The sequence below is a fragment of the Canis aureus genome, chromosome 19 (genome assembly GCF_053574225.1).
Source record: "Canis aureus isolate CA01 chromosome 19, VMU_Caureus_v.1.0, whole genome shotgun sequence".
Classification (NCBI taxonomy): Eukaryota; Metazoa; Chordata; class Mammalia; order Carnivora; family Canidae; genus Canis; species Canis aureus.
This window is the reverse complement of record NC_135629.1, coordinates 43,297,688-43,315,847: the sequence shown is the minus strand read 5'-3', so window position 1 is coordinate 43,315,847 and position 18,160 is coordinate 43,297,688. Positions and strand designations below refer to the sequence as shown.

Sequence of the window (18,160 nt, the reverse complement as noted above, 5' to 3'; positions counted from 1 at the left end):
ACAAGTAATTTTTTAATAAAAGTATGTTTCCAATATTGCATGAGTCATACTTAAAAATTATTTGTGGTTTATCTGAAGTTTAAATATTCCTGGGTGTCCTGTATTTTATCTGGCAACCCTCCACCGTAACCACCTAGGATCTTACGAAACTGCAAAGTCTGACGCAGGAGGCCACAGAGGGACCCATAGTCGGTCTCCCTAATAAGCTCTAGGTGACAGGGAAGCTGCTGGTCCGGGGGGCGCCAGAGCACAAGGAGCCCTGAGGCCCTGGAATTAGCACAGTCTGGGGGCAGGGGTACCCAGGACTGGCCCCTTGTGGGAGAGGCCTGCGTCTGTGTGGGCGTGGCCTGTTTGTGTGGGGGCGTGGCCTGCTTGTGGGGGCGTGGCCTGCGTGGACCCCTCCCCCCCAGGAGGTCCTGACTCAAGTCTGCGGTGAGGTCCAGTGATCCATAATTCGGCATGTTCAGTACAGTCGCTTCTGATTCACAGGCAGGGAAATGAATCAGGAAGTACTTTAAAATACATAATGTACTTTTATTAATACAAGGAACTGTTTTTATTGTGTTAAACTCACTGTGTGCAGATGCTCCATCTCTTGGCTGTATCAGGGAAGAAATTCCAGGGGCGTCTGGCTGGCTGGCTGGGTCAGTACAACGTGTGACTCTTGATTTCCCGGTTGTAAGTTTGAGCCCTGCCTTGGGTGTAGAGATTACTTAAAAATAAAATCTTAAGAAGAAAGAAGGAAATAAAGAACTTAGTGCCCGAGCGCCCAAGGGGCAGCAGGTAGGACTGTGCCCTGTGGTCTTCACCTCACCATCCAGGGCCCCCTTAAAGTCTCAACCCTTACAAAGTCTTAATATCACCAACCCCATGGGGCGCCTGGGTGGGTCAGTCCATTAAGCACCTGTTGTGGGCTTAGGTCTTGATCCTGGGGTCCTGGGATTGAGCCCCACATCAAGCCCAGGGTGGACCTTCCTGCTCAGGGGGGAGCCTGTTTCTCCCTCTCCTTCTGCCCCTCCCTCCTACTCGTGTTCTATCTTTCAAATAAGTAAAATCTTTAAAAATATATATATATATATTACCGACCCCAGCTGCTTGCCCAAAGCTGGACGCTTTTTTATGCACTTTAGCTTCCAATGACCTTAGAGCCTCTCACCAATTGTAGACCGCAGCTTCAGTGTCTCCACGGGGAGGCCCACATGTCTGCCTCATTATCCAAGGGGGGGTCCCCCACACAAGCATGTGCAGCCGTCCACAGGGAGACCAAGTGCTCTCCTCACAGCCATTCTGAGCCTAGGATGCCTGTGGGAACACTGAGTCACATGCACTGCAAAGCCTTCTTCCAAGTAAATCCCTGGTGTCACACGCCCGTTGTCCCCATTTCGTGACATAATGATAGAAGAGTGAAAAACCCAAAATGTTATAAACCGATTCATCCTACTGCAGTGACTGTGACCAAATGCCTCCCACTGAAAACTGAGTATGTGGTGAAGGCCCCTGCCTTACCACTTCATGGGTGTCACTAAAAGGCCCCAGCACAGCCTGGGCTGAGGAGGGCTGCTCCGCCTCCGTATTGCAGTAACTTACACTAACTACATGATCAAATGATACTGTTTGGAATACATTGGGTTAAATTAAAATATATTATGACAGTTAATTTTACCCAATTCTCTGTACCTTGCTAATGCCGCTAGCCAGAAAATTGAAACTCACACATGTGACTGGCATGGCTTTTCCATTGGGCTGTGCTCCCCGAGGAACGAAGCCTAGACTGGGGTGACCCCAGTGGACAATCCTGAGGGCTGCTCCCCTTACCACCAGGATGCCCACAGAGAGGGCTAAGACCCCTGGATCAGAACGTGGCACCTTCTCAAAGACTTTCGTGTAGTTAGTTTTTCTCTGGGGGGAGGCCAAACCTCTTCCCAAATATAGTCATTCAACTGAAAGAGACCAGAACGCAGATCTGTGCCAGGTCTGCCACTGTGAGCAGAGTCATCTGTACCCTGGAGGCGGACAACACATCCCTGTGGTCCCCTGTGGCAGTGCGGACAGGATGCTGGCCAGCGCCCCCTGGAGGACAACTTTGTGGATGACTCGGCTCTATTAGGAAAGCCAGGGATGCTTTGGTCATTCCCACTCAGCCAAACTGTAATTATCAAGAATACCAATCTTAAAATTCCCATTTGCAGCTCTTCGTATGTGCTGGTACAATTGGAGATGGGGCTATTTTTCTTTAATTTTTTTAAAGATTTTATTTATTTATTTATGACAGACACACACACAGAGAGAGAGAGAGAGGCAGAGACACAGGCAGAGGGAGAAGCAGGCTCCATGCTGGGAGCCCGACATGGGACTCGATCCCAGGTCTCCAGGATCACGCCCTGGACTGAAGGCGGTGCTAAACCGGGGAGCCTTCAGGGCTGCCCTTTTCTTTCTTTCTTTTTTTTTTTTTTAATTTCAGTACTATCCTTAAGATTAAAATGAAACACACACAAAGTCAAAGCACAACAAAACAAAGCAAAAAACCGACACACACACACATACACACACCACGAATCATTGCTCACACTTTTGGGGGCCATACAATAAGCCAGGCACAGCGCTAGGTGATTTATGACATATCTAACCTTGGAAAATCCCAGAAACAAAACAGGAGATAAAATGTACCACTGTCCTTAACTAGCAGAAACGACACTCGTCATTTTCTGTTATCTCATCTCACGCTGGCCACAACACCAACAGAGACGCATTACTCCATGCGTTTCACTGACAAGGCTATGAGGTCCAAGGATTCTCTGTTCTCACCCTTGACCTTCCTGAGATACGGTGCTGGCTCCAGAAGCCTGGCTATGCTTACTTTATACATGGATCTCTTTTTTTCTAAGCCCTTAGGAAACTAGAAACTGCATAGTGTGCTCAAAGCGGGTCACTACTCGCTCCTGCACCCTCTGCCCCCCTTAGGGCCTGCAGGTCCCCCCGGCCCACCCTCCGCCGCATCGCCACCCACTTCTCCAGCCCCACGGCTGAACATCACTCGAGGACTGCGCGTTTCCTGGCTGCTCTATGGCAACAGTCGCTCCCAGCTTCTGTGCCAGCATTATGTCGCTCTGATGCCAGAGATCTGCCCAAACCCTCAGACCTGCTCAAGGCATTCTCCTGCTGGATTCTTAACAGTGCTTCTCTAGGACCTGCCCCCCTGCCGGCCTGTAGGTCTCACCGGCCACTGGCGTCACCACTGCCTCCCCCATCACACCTCTCCAGCTCAACCACACCCCACCCTGTTCCCTCCTTCAGCTGGACCCAGCCATCCTTTTGTGCCTTAACTCTGCAAGTACCTGTCCCTGTCTCTGACTCCTCCGTCTCTGAAAAAGTGACCCCTTACTCCTTTTGTCACCGCGGCATCAGCAGCACAGACCTGCTAACACTGATGAAATGCATTTAATTACATGTTTATTTCCTCTTGACTGTTCCTTTATTTATTTTTTTTTAAGATTTTATTTATTTATTCATAGACACAGAGAGAGAGAGGCAGAGGGAGAAGCAGGCTCCATGCAGGGAGCCTGATGTGGGACTCGATCCCGATCCCGGGTCTCCAGGATCACACCCCAGGCTGCAGGTGGTGCTAAACCACTGCGCCACGGGGACTGACCCTTGACTGTTCCTTTAAATCTTGGCAGTCATCCTGATGTAGGAAAACAAAGGCAGAAGAAACATTATTAAATTTCCTTACTACCTACAACCCATTGACAAGTCCTTGAAACAGGCAGAGTGAATTTCGTCTAGGGACTCAACTACCTCGATATTGATACCTTACTGAGGGTAAACCGTAATCTTAACCCAATCCCCAGGATCCTGTATGTCTACTTTAATATATAAAAATTCCTTTAGGGCAGCCTAGGTGGCTCAGCGGTTTAGCGCCACCTTTAGCCCAGGGTGTGATCCTGGAATCCCAGGATCAAGTCCCACATCAGGCTCCCTGCATGGAGCCTGCTTCTCCCTCTGCCTGTGCCTCTGCCTCTCTGTCTTTCTCTGTGTCTCTCATGAATAAGTAAATAAAATCTTTAAAAAAAATTCCTTTAGATCGGATGCCTGAGTGGCTCAGCGGTTAAGAGTCTACCTTCGGCTCAGGGCATGATCCTGGAGACCTGGGATCGAGTCCTACATCGGGCTCCCTGCATGGAGCCTGCTTCTCCCTCTGCCTGAGTCTCTGCCTCTCTCTCTTTCTCTCTCTCTCTGTGTGTGTGTGTGTGTCATTAATAAATAAAGTCCTTGGGATCCCTGGGTGGCGCAGCGGTTTGGCGCCTGCCTTTGGCCCAGGGCGCGATCCTGGAGACCCGGGATCGAATCCCACGTTGGACTCCCAGTGCATGGAGCCTGCTTCTCCCTCTGCCTATGTCTCTGCCTCTCTCTCTCTCTGTGTGTGTGTGTGTGACTATCATAAATAAATAAATAAATAATTTAAAAAAATAAAGTCCTTTAAAAATTTTTTTTAGAAATTTCATTTATCTCTAACCCCCCCCCCGCCCCAAGATACGTGTTGGCAATCATCCCCCAAGCATATGGCTCACCAATATACATACATCTGAAGAGTCTCATGACTAGGGTGTTATTAGACAGTAATAAGTTACCTTTTCCCAACAACAGCTAGCCCCCTCAAAGTCCTGGGAACTTTACTTCCAAAATTCCTTCGAGACTTACACCATCCCTACCCGCCTCCCAACTTGAAAGTATATAATGGGCCACTTCTCATGACCCCAGTGCAGCTCTTTCTGCCCACAGGTCCTGTCCCTGGGATTTAATAAAACCACCTTTTGCACCAAAGACATCTCAATAATTCCTTCTTGGCTGTTGGCTTCGAGCCCTAATGTCTTCTTAAATCAATCCACCTAGCCTGTTACCTGGCACATGGTAGGAGTAACCAATGAATGAATGTCTGAGTGTTGGTTGACCTGCCTCAGAAGGGAGAGAGATATATAGAAAGACATTGACATTTGTCAAATGCTTCAATGTGCCAGAACTATAGTAGGTATTTATCTAATAAAGATAAGATATAAGATATCTTATAAAATATAAGAAGCCCATAGTAGATAGAGCATCTCTGTGGGACAGGTGTTCATATTCCCATTTTAGGAGGATAATGCAGGATGAGGAGGCCGAGGCTTAGTAATCCCTTTAAAGCAGGTTCAATGTGCCCAGGAGTATGTACTCACCTTCTCCCTTCCGCCAGCCTTCAACATATCTGTTGAGAAACTCCAAGAAGGATGTCCTTGGGTGTTGGCATCAGTGTGGCCTGGAACATGAATACAAACAGCACCCATAAATAATACTTCATAAACAACATCCGTGTCAGTGATGAATCTTGATCAAACTACACCAGAGCCTGTGTAGAGCTCTGAAGAAAATCCACTCCGGAAAACCCGAGTAGTTTATCTGGAGATGAAATACGACAATGGATTTCAGACCTGATGGTTTTTATGAGTAGATAAGGAGAAAGGTAAATACATACTCAGAAATCGAGATGGAAAAAGATGTATTTTTCCCCCATTATTAAAATCTTGAATTTACTGTAGGCTTGCTCTAGTCCAAAGGATCCAGTTCTGGATGAGCTAGTCTGCTCAGTGTCCTGTGCTGTCTTTCTGATTAATTGCCCTTGTGGTCTTTTACTGTCAGATTTGTCATCAATGTGTCTGTTCAGGTACTGTCTCCGTCCATTTGGGCTGCAATAATAAAGTATTGTAGATGGGGTGGCTTATAAACAACAGAAATTTACTTCCCACAGCTCTGGAAGAGGGCAAGTCCAAGATCAAGTTGCCAGCATGGTTGAATGAAGGCCCTCTTCCAAGTGGCAGACTTCTCATTGTTGACCTTGTATCCAATACCCTTGTGAAACTGACTTCTTATGTAAGTGTGCCAGGGCTGCCACAGCAAATACCCCAGACCTACTGTCTTTTATTTTTTTAAAGATTTTATTTATTTATTCATGAGAGACACAGAAGGAGAGAGAGGCAGAGACACAGGCAGAGGGAGAAGCAGGCTCCATGCCGGGCTGCCCTAGACCTAGTGTCTTAAACAATAGATGTTTCTTTTCTCTCTGTCTGGAGGCTTGAAATCCAAGATCAAGGGGTCAGCAGGTTTGATTTTCTGAGGCCTCTTTTCTTGGCTTCCAGGTGGGTATCTTCTCCCTGGGTCCTCACACAGTCTTCCCTGGGTAGCATGCACACATCTCTGTCCTAATCTCCTCTCCTTTTAAGGACATCCATTATCTTCAATTAGGGCCCATCCACATGAGCTCATTAACTACCTCATCAAAGGCCTTATCTCCAACAGTCATTTCTGAGGCTCTAGGGGTTAGGACTTCAACACATAAATTTTGGGACAACCCAATTAAGCTCAGAACACCTCTCAAGTCCCAGAGTTTATCTCTAGAGTCTTTTGGATCGTCTAACGTGTAGAATAACGCTATTGGTAAATAATGTATTTGTGGGGCCACCCGGGGGGCTCAGCGGTTTAGCGCTGCCTTCAGCCCAGGGCGTGATCCTGGAGACCCAGGATAGAATCCCACGTCGGGCTCCCTGCATGGAGCCTACTTCTCCCTCTGTCTCTGCCTCTTTCTCTCTCTGTGTCTCTCATGAGTAATTAAATAAAATCTTTAAAAATAAAAATAATAATAAGTTTGTGTGTGTGTGTGTCCTACAAGAAGGACCAGAGGCTAGCCCATACACAATGAGGCAACAGCATGAGACATTAAAAACAAAAACAAAACCCCTCACAACACATGAGCAAATGATTCCTGATGAAATGGCGTTGTAGAGCAGTAATGTAAGAATGATCTTTTCAATAAGGTGGTGTTGAGTCTTTGTGTAGATTCAATGCAAGGGACAGCACATAGCAATGAATAAAAAGCAAACTTCTACAAACAACATGGATGGCTCTCACCAGCATAACGTTGAACAGAAAGAAGCAGACATACACACACACTTAGCATTATTTAAAGTTCCAAACCATGGAGAAACCAATCTTCGGGATTAGAAATGAGAAAAGCAGTTAGCTTTGGAGGAGTGGAGGTGGACTTCGGGGGCTCTAGTAATATTCTTATTCTTGACCTGGATAGTGGTGACGTGGGACTTTGGAATAATTTATTAACCTACAACCCTTGTTATTTGTACATTTTTATAAGTGTATGATATACTTCAAAAAATAGTTCAAAAGTGTTTGCATTCACTCACTGGGTTAACACAACATCCTCTATTATCACAGTGGCCATGGGTCCGAAGTGCAGCCAGGCTCGGCTGTCTCCAGAGTGGGGCGCACTTCAAAGTGCCCCGGGGCCCTTTGCATACAGGAAGCCTCACTCTAATTGATTTCTGATATTACTTGGGATTTGCATTTCAGCCTCGGACTCCCAGTTGAGCTTAATCCATTTCAAAACCATTAAGAGCTGTGAAGAATGCCCGGATGCAATCACGTACAAAATCCACTTAAGAAGGACTTTTAAATGAGATTCTCCAGGTCTTGTGAAACCAGCTCTCTGCTGGAGCCATGACGTGGTCAGTGGGGCCTCAGGAAGCGACTGCTCCCATCCCATCAGCAGTTTTTTGATAAAGTAAAATGGCACCTGGCATACATTTCTGGGCTTGTCTCACGGCAGGGGGCAGGGGGTGGAGGGTGGTTAGGGAGCAGGAGCCCAATCTTGGAGATCTCTGTCTCCCCCACTGTGTTCAGCACAGAGTAGCCAGTCAGTAAATATTTGTTGACTTCGATTAGAAGAACAGTTTTGGGGGGGAAAGAATTCTAACCCATAACCATGTCCAAAAGTCTCAATCAATCAGACTTTTCCAGTGAGTGCTTCAAGATTATCTTCTCTTCTATACGGCGAACTCTCCAGAATAAGTTGCCCAGCATCAGTGAGGTCTGGAGCACTTGGGATTTCTTCTTTCCTTGGTTGTTGGGGGGGAAGGGGCATTCTTTGTTCTATTTCTCAGCTCTGGAAAGCAGGCTGGTTTCCTGTGGTGCCTCTCAAAGACCTTGCCCTCTCCCCACCTCTCCTCCCACCCCCCATTTAAGAAAGAGAAGCTAAGACAACATTTCCGTCAGCCAGGGATGGGGCAGGTGGAATAAGATTAGCACAGACAGACACTGCCCAGGAGGCTGGGGAAGCTGGAATTCTGGTAGACCAGGTTTGTAGACCTCCTAGTCTGGGGGAGAAGGCGCAGGGGGAAGGGTCGGTGAAAGACAGGAAAACAAGCAGTTTACAATACAGTGTTGATAAGATAAGGTGAACTCCTGGAGCGGGTGTGGGACGGGGCTCTGGGCTAACCAGAAGCCGGGGAAGTGGCCGGAAGGCTTCCCAGAGCAGATGGCCGAGAAGCCAGTTCAAGTTCCCTCAAAGAACTACCTGCCAGCTCACATCCAAAACAGCCAGGAAAACAATGTAAATCCAAATAATGAGATACTATCCTCATATACAGAATTAGTAAAAAAAAAAAAAAAAAAAAATATATATATATATATATATATATATATATATATATATATATATATATATGATGCTTTTTGCAGCCAGCTTGTTAGGAAAGGGATGTGGTGGTGTAGGGAACCAAAGTAGGGGGGAGCTTAGAGACTGGTGCAGCCTTCTTGGAAAATGATCTGGATACAATGGAATATCACTCAGCCATTAGAAACGAGGAATACCCACCATTTGCTTTGACGTGGATGGAACTGGAGGGTATTATGCTGAGTGAAATAAGTCATCGGAGAAGGACAAACATTATATGGTCTCATTCATTTGGGGAATATAAAAAATAGTGAAAGGGAATAAAGGGGAAAGAAGAGAAAATGAGTGGGAAATATCAGAGAGGGAGACAGAACATGAGAGACACCTAACTCTGGGAAACGAACAAGGGGTGGTGGAAAGGGAGGTGGGTGGAGGGTGAGGGTGACTGGGTGACAGGCATTGAGGGGGGCACTTGGTAGGATGAGCATTGGGTATTATGCTATATGTTGGCAAATTGAACTCCACTAAAAGAAAGAAGAAAAGAAAGAAAAAAAGAAAAGAAGAGAAAAAAAGAAAAGAAAAAAAAGAAAAGAAAAGAAAAGAAAAAAGAAAAGAAAAGAAAAGAAAAGAAAAGAAAAGAAAAGAAAAGAAAAGAGAAAATGGTTTGGGAGTGTCCATCCTTCAACCACACAATTCCAGTGCTAGGAATTTGCTGGAAAAGCTTTCTCCCGCTCAGCAATAAGGCTGTTTGGCTTTCTTATCATTTTGTGCCCCCTGGAGTCCCACTTGCCATTTCCCTCAAGAGCTTTGTCTTTGCACTCACCACTTGGCTAACTGTGTGGCACGGTAGGCTTCTGCTCCAGCCTGTCTCAGCTTTGGGCACGCTCTCCTCAACTTCATCATTTCCAGCTTTTCATGGGACTCTTGAACACTTAGAGGCCGCCCTAGGGTTATTAATTGGCTTAATTTCAATATCATTGTCTCTCGGGAACAGGGGGGCCAGAGGAGAGGGAAAAGACAGGGGAACCACTGGCCAACGTGGGATTGCCACAAACCTTCAATTTGTACTTAAAAAAAAAAAAAGGCAGTGTCTGCGGAGCACAAGGGGAAAAAAGCAAAAGCACCATAACAGGAGGCATGCCTGTACTGTGCTTCCTTTACACTCAGCTTCTTTGCAGTTCCTGGGGTTGGGTGGTTAGCCTTCTCCTATACATCTCCCTCCCCCACATCCAGCTTCCAAAGCTTCTAGCTAAGCTCCCCAGTCTCCACGAAACTCAGCATGTCATTTGAAGCATTTAGCAAGTCAAAAGGCCACACAAGGAGCTGGAGCTCAGAAGGCTGGCTGCTGCTAAAGTACCTGGGCTGCACCCCACCATTGCTCTGATAGGCCCTACTCCCCAGTAAAAATTATTTTAAATCTAATTCCCCTCCAAGATGCAGGCGTGGAAGCAAATAAGGGCTCCTCCCAGCACCTGTGGCCGGTGGTGCACACGCAAGGGACACGGACGCTGCCCATTCCTTCTGCCACGGCGTGAACTTGATGGACAGAGAGAGAGATGGGTGAAAATAGCCCTGGGATCCCTGGGTGGCGCAGCGGTTTAGCGCCTGCCTTTGGCCCAGGGCGCGATCCTGGAGACCCGGGATCGAATCCCACGTCAGGCTCCCGGTGCATGGAGCCTGCTTCTCCCTCTGCCTATGTCTCTGCCTCTCTCTCTCTCTCTCTGTGACTATCATAAGTAAATAAAAAAAAAAAAATTAGAAAATAGCCCAGAAAAGCCTCATACCGGGGTGCCCGGTAACATTCGGTAAACACCAGGCTTTTCCTTTAGAAATTAGAATTAAGGGACACCCGGGTGGCTCAGTGGTTGAGTGTCTCCCTTTGGCTCAGATCATGATCCCGGGGTGCTGGGATCGAGCCCCGCATCAGGCTCCCCATGGGGAGTCTGCTTCTCCCTCTGCCTATGTGTCTGCCTCTTTCCCTCCCTGTCTCTCATGAATAAATAAATAAAATCTTCAAAAAGAAAAGAGAAATTACAATTAAATGTTATTTCTTACTACTCATGACTTGGCACGAATTACATCATCTGGAGCACACAGACGTTAGGGAGGAGGGTGGACTCTGGCTCACGATCACACCTCTCCAGCCGCAGCCTCCAGGGCTCCCAGGAACCACCAAATAACCACATGTAGGGGTAACACAGAACCCAGAATCGGGGGTTAATTCCGGTGTCATGGGGAGCCAGGGGGAGACTCCACATGCAATTTGGGCCTCTTGGAATTTACTTACACTCATTCAGGGGGGTGGGAGTGGGGGGTCAGGATCCCCCAGGGCCCCCGGCAACCCTGAACTTCCCTCCATCCCCAGGGCTCCCTAGTCTTGTTCCTCCCACCAAGGAAGACACACTCTACTCGGTCACCTGAGGACAGACACCCAGGGCCAGCCAAGCACCGGGCTCTACACGCCTATTTTGGGGGAAAAAAAAACAATGATGAAAGCAAATTTCAAGTAGAACTTAGCCATAAAATACCAAACTCCTTGACCATGGTGTTGAGGACTTCTGGGTGAAAGCAATTGCTTTCTCCCACTCCTCCAATCTGGAATCACCAATTGGACAGAACAATTGAGTTGCCTTTTTTTTTTTTTAAGAATAAATCTGATTTTTTTTTTTTTTAAGCAGCAACTAATGATAGAGACGTTAAGGCTAGTTAATCAGTTTAACAAGACCACGCCTTTTCCATCTCACTTTGTCCCAGGGCCTGGCCGCCCCTCACCTCTGCCCTGGAGAGGCCGTGCCTGGTGATGGGCGTGGGTCTCCGCCTCCGCGCCCACCTGCCGGCCCTCCCTGCCTCCCTCGTGGTTGCTGAGGAAGGAGAGGCCGCTGGCTGGGCTGGCTCCCCGGCTGAGGTCAAAGCATTCCTTAGGACCCAGCTCGGTGATGAGCCCCCCGTCTCTCGGGACACCCTGCTCCTGCTCCTCCTAAGACCTTCTGGGGAAAGCATCCTTCTCTGAGATACTCTTCTTGCCAAATCCCCATTTTTCATTTCATGAAATTCATGTTTTCCTTTGGGTATTTTAGCAACGACCATGAATGCAAGCCATGCTGACATTCTTTCCCCCTGACTCGTTAGAAGCTCTGGACCTCAGAAAGATGGAGCACTTCTCTTGCAGGTATGAACCCACCTTGACTATGAGCTTCTGATTACCAGAGCCTGCCAGCTTCGGAAATCGTGTTCTACTCCCTGTCGTTTGGCACAAACCTTAAAAGGGCTGCCGACAGCGATGCTGTTTCTCCCGAAAGACCTGGAACTTCATGCTTGTGGTTCCATCCAGCTTTGCCATTGGCTTTTAACATTTACGGTCGGGTTGATGGCGCAGCCTGGGAGATGACTAGCATTTTCCTCTCTTGGGTAAGAAAAGATCAATATTAACAATCAAATTTAAAAATCTGCTGCTAATAAATAAATAAATAAAAATAAAAATCTGCTGCTGAGAAGTTTAAAGGCATAGATTCAGTATTTGCCAAACCATGAGGAGTAATAGGGGGTGATTTGTTTTATCCCAAAAATCTCTTCAAGGACTGGTTTAAATGAAATAGTTTATAAAATGTGATTCATTAATCAATGACACAGGATGTCATGCAGTCATTTTATTTATTTTATTTTTTTGTCATGCAATCATTTTAACATTCTCCTATGAAGAACTAAGTACAGAAGAATACCTGTTCTGTGAAATCCAAACTAAAAGATGTACGCCGACTTAAGATTATGTGTCGAGGAGGACAGAGCCTCAGAAGTCTTGATACATATAGAAAAGAACTGGCTTTTAGGTGTTGTTTATTCTCATCATTTTTCTTGATGTTGCTACATGAACTAGCCATGGAAAAGGAAGGAAAGAGCCTGGTGGGACTATATAATTTCTCCCTAGTGATCTGTGGTCTTGTCCTTGAGATGGGAAGACCTAGGCGTTAACTGTTAACTCAAAAGGTTTTATTTGCCTTGTTTTGCTAATGGATGTCTGATTTCATCTTCCCAGGGTGATTTTGATTATGACCATTTCCAAAGCGTTTGAACTGGAATTAGTTGCTGGTGAGAGACCTTTTGTTATTTCAATCAGCAGCAATTTTCACAGGGCCTGAAATCCTAAAACCCACTGGTTGATTTTTGTCATTAAGGGTTGGGCCACCGTGAACTTTCGAGGAGAGAGCCGCCCTTAAGAGATGGCAGTGTCTGGTCCCGGGAGGAGCCTGCATTTCATCACCGGGCTTCCCACTTTGTGCCCTCCATAGGGATCCAGGACAGTAAGACCACCTGCCTTAGGTCCACAGCATGCTATCACCGTCCTGGTCCTTTGTGTTTCCTATCTTTCTGACGCTCTTTTCCCCAAGTGGCAACCTGATTCTGGAGCTGGGTGGATGGTTGGACTGGTCTTGGCTCTGGAGGCCAGATCGGCAGCATGTACTTCACCTCCCTGGGATGCACGCAGTTTTTCTACTGATTCCACTGCACTTGGGGGCTCTGGGAACCCCTGGCCTGAGCATGAGAAAGCTTTCTGAGGGCACCTGGGTGGCTCAGACGGTTAAGCATCTGCCTTCAGCTCAGGTCAGGATCTCAGGGTCCTGGCATCAAGGCCCGAATTGGGCCCCCCACTTGGTGGTGAGCCTGCTTCTCCCTTTCCCCACACTCTGCTCATCCTCTCTTTCAAATAAACAAACAAATAAAAAGCTTTCTCTGCTCAGAGGCTCAGGTAGCAAAGCCACTTTAAAAAGCAAGAGTGTAGGCACCTGGGTGGCTCTGCAGTTGAGCATCTGCCTTCGGACCAGGTTGTGATCCTGGGATCCCGGGATCGAGTCCCATATCAGGCTCCCCGCAGAGAGCCTGTTTCTCCCTCTGCCTATGTCTCTGCCTCTTTCTGTGTCCCTCTCATGAATAAATAAATCTTAAAAAAAAAAAAAAGCAAGATTTAAACATCTCTAAGCACTGGGGAGCCCAAGCCCTTAGCACTGTATTAACCTTCACTTCCAGGGTTTAGCTTTTCAGTACCCACCCGCACCCTGCCCTCCCTCAGCCACCTCTTCTTAACTTATATTCCAGGTAAGGAGTTAAACAAAACTTGCTGTCTGAATGGGGGAACCTGCATGCTGGGATCCTTCTGTGCCTGCCCCCCCTCCTTCTATGGTCGCAACTGTGAGCACGATTCTCGAAAAGAGTAAGCCATCAAAGGGGGTGGGCAGAGAGAAATAGGGGCAGGAGTTAAAAACCATATGCATCACTTTATCCGTTCTTTCCAGGAACTGTGAGTCTGTGCCCCATGACACCTGGCTGCCTAAGAGATGTTCCATGTGTAAATGCTGGCGCGGCCGGCTGCACTGCTTTCGGCAGACATTTCTACCAGGGTGTGGTAAGTAGACAGTCCCATCTTCTGTCCTTTCAAGTTATAGTTAGTTGCCTGTGGCCACTTGGCAAAGGGAAGTCTCTCCTCTGAGTCATGGCTTGCTGGGTCCTGGCAGCCCAAGTGCTGCTTATAAAAGCATTGAGGGCTTCAGATGGGGTGGTCACATTGGCGTCCCTCAGATTAACTGCCTCAGAAATGTCACCTTCCAGGTGGAGTTATATCAGGTCCATCTGACATTTTATAGTGTGTGAGCTTCTACTAAGGGAAAGAAACAAGACAAAGCTTGGCCTCATAAACACCAAGAGGGTGCTGTTGGGCTTTCCTTTTCTTTGGGCAGGGAGACCCAGACCAGCTCCAGAATGACCACTCCCAACTCTGGGCCCTTAAATTCCACCAGAGGCTCCACCCACCTCCCTCACTCCTCAGGAACCTCATCATGGATCCTCAAGGAGGCCGGCGTGGACCCCTCTGTGAATGGTCTCAACCTTGTCACCTTGTGAATTTTTATTGATTTGAGGAAAACAGTAACAAGAAGAACAGGGACCCAGAGGAGAGGGTTCTTGCCCTGCCTCAACCCGGAACCAGATTTCTGGGCCCACCCAGGTTCAGAGGCCTCTCAGAGTTCTCACCCTGTGGATGTTAGAAATTGCACATGGTTAGGGCAGAAATAAGTGAAAGCAAATGCTTCACTTGAGTACAAGAGGGGAGCCCTGACCTGGACAGGGATGGTGGCTTTTCCACTCGCCTCCTGGATGCCAGGCCCAGGATAGGTGTTTGGTTAAGTGTGAATGGGAAGACTGCATGGGCAGAGACCATATTTTCCTCCTGGATCTTGGGACCCCAAGTGGGCTGTCTCCTAATCGATACCTAACCAAGTCCTGCTGCACCCCTGCCATCAAAGGTGTTGCCGGCTGGGGTGAATTTCCAGGTGTGAGAGCACGTGTCCAGGGAAAATCCAAGTTAACAGTAGGTCCACAGCAACTTTGGCTGAAAAAGCTTTTCTCCAGGGGAGTCTGAAGTCCATATAATCCATATACTTGGCCCCATAAGCATACTGTACTCATCAAATGTTGAGTCCCAACTGATTTTTTGGCTGGTATAGATATGCCACATGGGCAGGATAAACTGCTGGAGGGATGTCCTTTAATGACCCAGTGTCCCTACCTTTCAGATGGCCACGTGATGGATGAGCACTTCCTGGTTTCCAGGACTCCAGAATTAACACTGTCTTCGGGCACCACTTTTTTGCTAGCTGGCATCTGCCTTGCTCTACAAAGTTACTGTTAGTGGACACTTGCATATGCAATATTTGTTATGCAAATTTCATAACCTGTAAAGGCTGTCACTCCAGTGTCTTAACTAGAGATGATCATTTGGTCATTGCCTTGAAATAGTGAATAGATTTTCATCATGGTCCCTAATGTTACCTTAAGGTACCAACTACTTTCTTCTGCCCTGCCCTCCAAAAAACGTCAGCCATAGGGGCAGCTGGGTGGCTCAGTCGGTTAAGCGTCTACCTTTGGCCTGGGTCATGATCTCAGGGTCCTGGGATTGAGACCCACATTAGGCTCCCTGCTCAGTGGGGTATCTCCTCTCCTCCAACTCTCTCTCTCAAATAAATAAATAAAATCTATTTTTAAAAAAGTCAGCCATATCTACACTATGACCAAGATCTGTTTCTTAATACATGTATCTCTACCACGCGTTTCTTACTATTTTCCTTAAACAGTTGAATTCTATCTTCAAATTATTAAAGGTTACTCCTAACATGGACCTGAGTTTAAAGTTTTGAGTAGAGTTGATCAAAATCAATTAAGACCTTATCTTTAATAGAAAAAGAAAGGAAGCCTCTGTAAAGAGAGCAGGCAAGAAGGCAGGAAGCAGATGTTGAAGTATTAGAAGTGCAGGTGTATACCAGGGAGACAGGGTAGAAAAGAGGAAGCAAATGGGAGAGAGATTGGAAAAAATAAAATGAACCACTTGGTTGATGATTAGATGAGCCCAAGAAGCAAGTTAAAAAGCTAAGTTGAAAGGCAAGTTCCTATCGTTCATAGAAAGCTGTAGAAGACAAGGACACTCCTTTTTTCTCAATGCATTGTAGAGAGAACAAAGTTTTCCTTGGGAAAAAAAAAATCTCTCTAAATTTCCCCAACAAGAGAGCTTAATAGGTTATGTTTTCTCCATACCTTACAAGTATATTGACTGTTGCAAAAGAGAAAACGTTCACAATAGATTTACTTGTAAACCAGGTGATAAAACTATATATTGTAAAACCCACTTTAAAACTACTTTGTGGGGATCCCTGGGTGGCGCAGCGGTTTGGCGCCTGCCTTTGGCCCAGGGCGCGATCCTGGAGACCCGGGATCGAATCCCACGTCGGGCTCCCGGTGCATGGAGCCTGCTTCTCCCTCTGCCTGTGTCTCTGCCTCTCTCTCTCTCTCTGTGACTATCATAAATAAATAAAAATTGAAAAAAAATATTAAAAAATAAAATAAAATAAAATAAAACTACTTTGTGTATGTGAGTATGCCCAGTAAAAATGGGGAATATATTGACTGAAATGTGACCTGTGGTTATTTCTGGGCTGTGCTGTGACAAGTGCTTTGTGGCGGTAGGTTTTTTTCCCCTCTGTATTTCTGTGTTTTCCACAGGGAGGGGGTCTGGGATGCCATGACTACCTGAGGCTAGAATCTGAAATAACTGAGAGAGCCGAGACCTCAGACCCAGTGTTGTTTCTGGCTTTGGTGTCTGTTCTCTGCTGTCAAGCACAACATTTGTTTCCATTATTTAGGTACTACTTGGTCCCCAATTCTTGTTTCTCCAAATTAGTGCCCTACAGATGCGAAATTCCAAAGGAGTGGAAGTTTTCTGCACTATCCAGTGGCTGGAAGGTAAAATGAGATCAGCAGGATGTAGGTGCACCTCAAAGAGCTCAGGGCATGGGGGTGGACTGCCTGGTGTGGAAGGCAGGTCTAGCCACTTACTTGTGGGGCAGGGGAGCCCCCGTTTCTCAGTCTGAACTGGAACCGGAGTTAGTTTCCTACACCAGTGTTTTAGAACTACATAAACTAAAATAGAGCAGTGGTACAAAAATTCTCAACAAATGTCACAATTCTTCTCTTTCTACTTGCTTTTTAACCAGTGTTATTTGCCCAGAAATGAAAATTAAAAAAAAAAAAAACAACACTTCAGAATATTGAAAAAGACATCTCATTTGCATGCAAATAACCTGTAACCACACTGTAGGTGAGGCTGGGACAGTGTTTTCCAAACTTGGGCATTCCAATGCCACCTCGATTCGGGTCACATCAGCTATACTTAATTTTTTTATATCAACTCATTTTTTTATTGTGGTAAAATACACATAATATAAAAGTTAGCATTTCGACCATTTTTAACTACAAAGTTCCATAGCATGGCATTCAGTACGTCCACATTGCTGGGCAACCATCCCCACCATCCATCTTCCAGAACTTTTTCATCTTCCCAATTGAAAGTTTACTCATTAAAGTTAACTCCCTGGGGCACCTGCATGGCTCAGTTAAGCGTCTGCCTTTGGCTCTGGTCATGATCTCAGGGTCCTGAGATTGAGTCCTGCATTGGACTCCCTGTTCAACGGGGAGCCTGTTTCTCCCTCTCCCTCTATACCCCTGCTTATTCTCTCTCTATGTCAAACAAATAAAATCTTTAAAAAATAAAATAAGGCAGCCCGGGTGGCTCAGCGGTTTAGTGCCGCCTTTGGCCCAGGGTATGATCCTGAAGACCCAGGATCGAGTCCCACATCAGGCTCCCTGCATAGAGCCTGCTTCTCCCTCTGCCTGTGTCTCTGCCTCTCTGTGTGTGTGTGTCTCTCATGAATAAATAAATAAAATATTTTTTTAAATACAAAATAAAACAAATAAAAAAATAAAAAATAAAATAAAGAGTAACTCCCCATCCCCCACCCCTGGGTGTTAAATCTATTTTTTGTGTCAGTGAATTTGACAATTCCAGAGACCTTCTGTAACTGGACCTATACAGTATATAGCCTTTTGTGACTGGCATATTTTGCTTGGCACAATGTCTCCCAGGTTCATCTATGCTGGGGCATGTGTCAGAACTTCATTCCATTTTAAGGTGGAACCATATTCCATGGTATGTATGTACGTGTGTTACCCGTCCAACCATTGACAGACATTTGGGTTGTTTCCCCCATTTTAGCGATTGTGAATAATGTGCTGTGAACATTGGCGTATAGGTAATCTGTTCAAGTCCCTGCTTTCAGTTCCTTTGTG

General features: G+C 46.4%; 1 protein-coding gene across 1 annotated transcript; it reads left to right on the top strand.

The window, feature by feature from the left end:
- Positions 1–12,540: 12,540 nt before the first annotated feature.
- Positions 12,541–15,218, top strand: CRIPTO (cripto, EGF-CFC family member). Its single transcript, XM_077857456.1, has 5 exons — positions 12,541–12,580; positions 12,667–12,792; positions 13,586–13,700; positions 13,783–13,892; positions 15,058–15,218. Exons 1-5 carry the CDS (start codon positions 12,541–12,543, stop codon positions 15,171–15,173), a joined length of 507 nt encoding a protein of 168 aa, XP_077713582.1. The 3' UTR covers positions 15,174–15,218.
- Positions 15,219–18,160: the final 2,942 nt, after the last annotated feature.

What these genes read in the sequence shown, in the direction of transcription:
- CRIPTO (XM_077857456.1), top strand. Translation starts at nt 12,541, where the DNA reads ATGACCATTTCCAAAGCGTTTGAACTGGAATTAGTTGCTG. An exon ending in CTCCATAGGGATCCAGGACA is followed by an intron (nt 12,793 to 13,585) that starts GTAAGACCACCT and finishes CTTATATTCCAG; the next exon opens with GTAAGGAGTTAAACAAAACT. An exon ending in GAGCACGATTCTCGAAAAGA is followed by an intron (nt 13,701 to 13,782) that starts GTAAGCCATCAA and finishes CGTTCTTTCCAG; the next exon opens with GAACTGTGAGTCTGTGCCCC.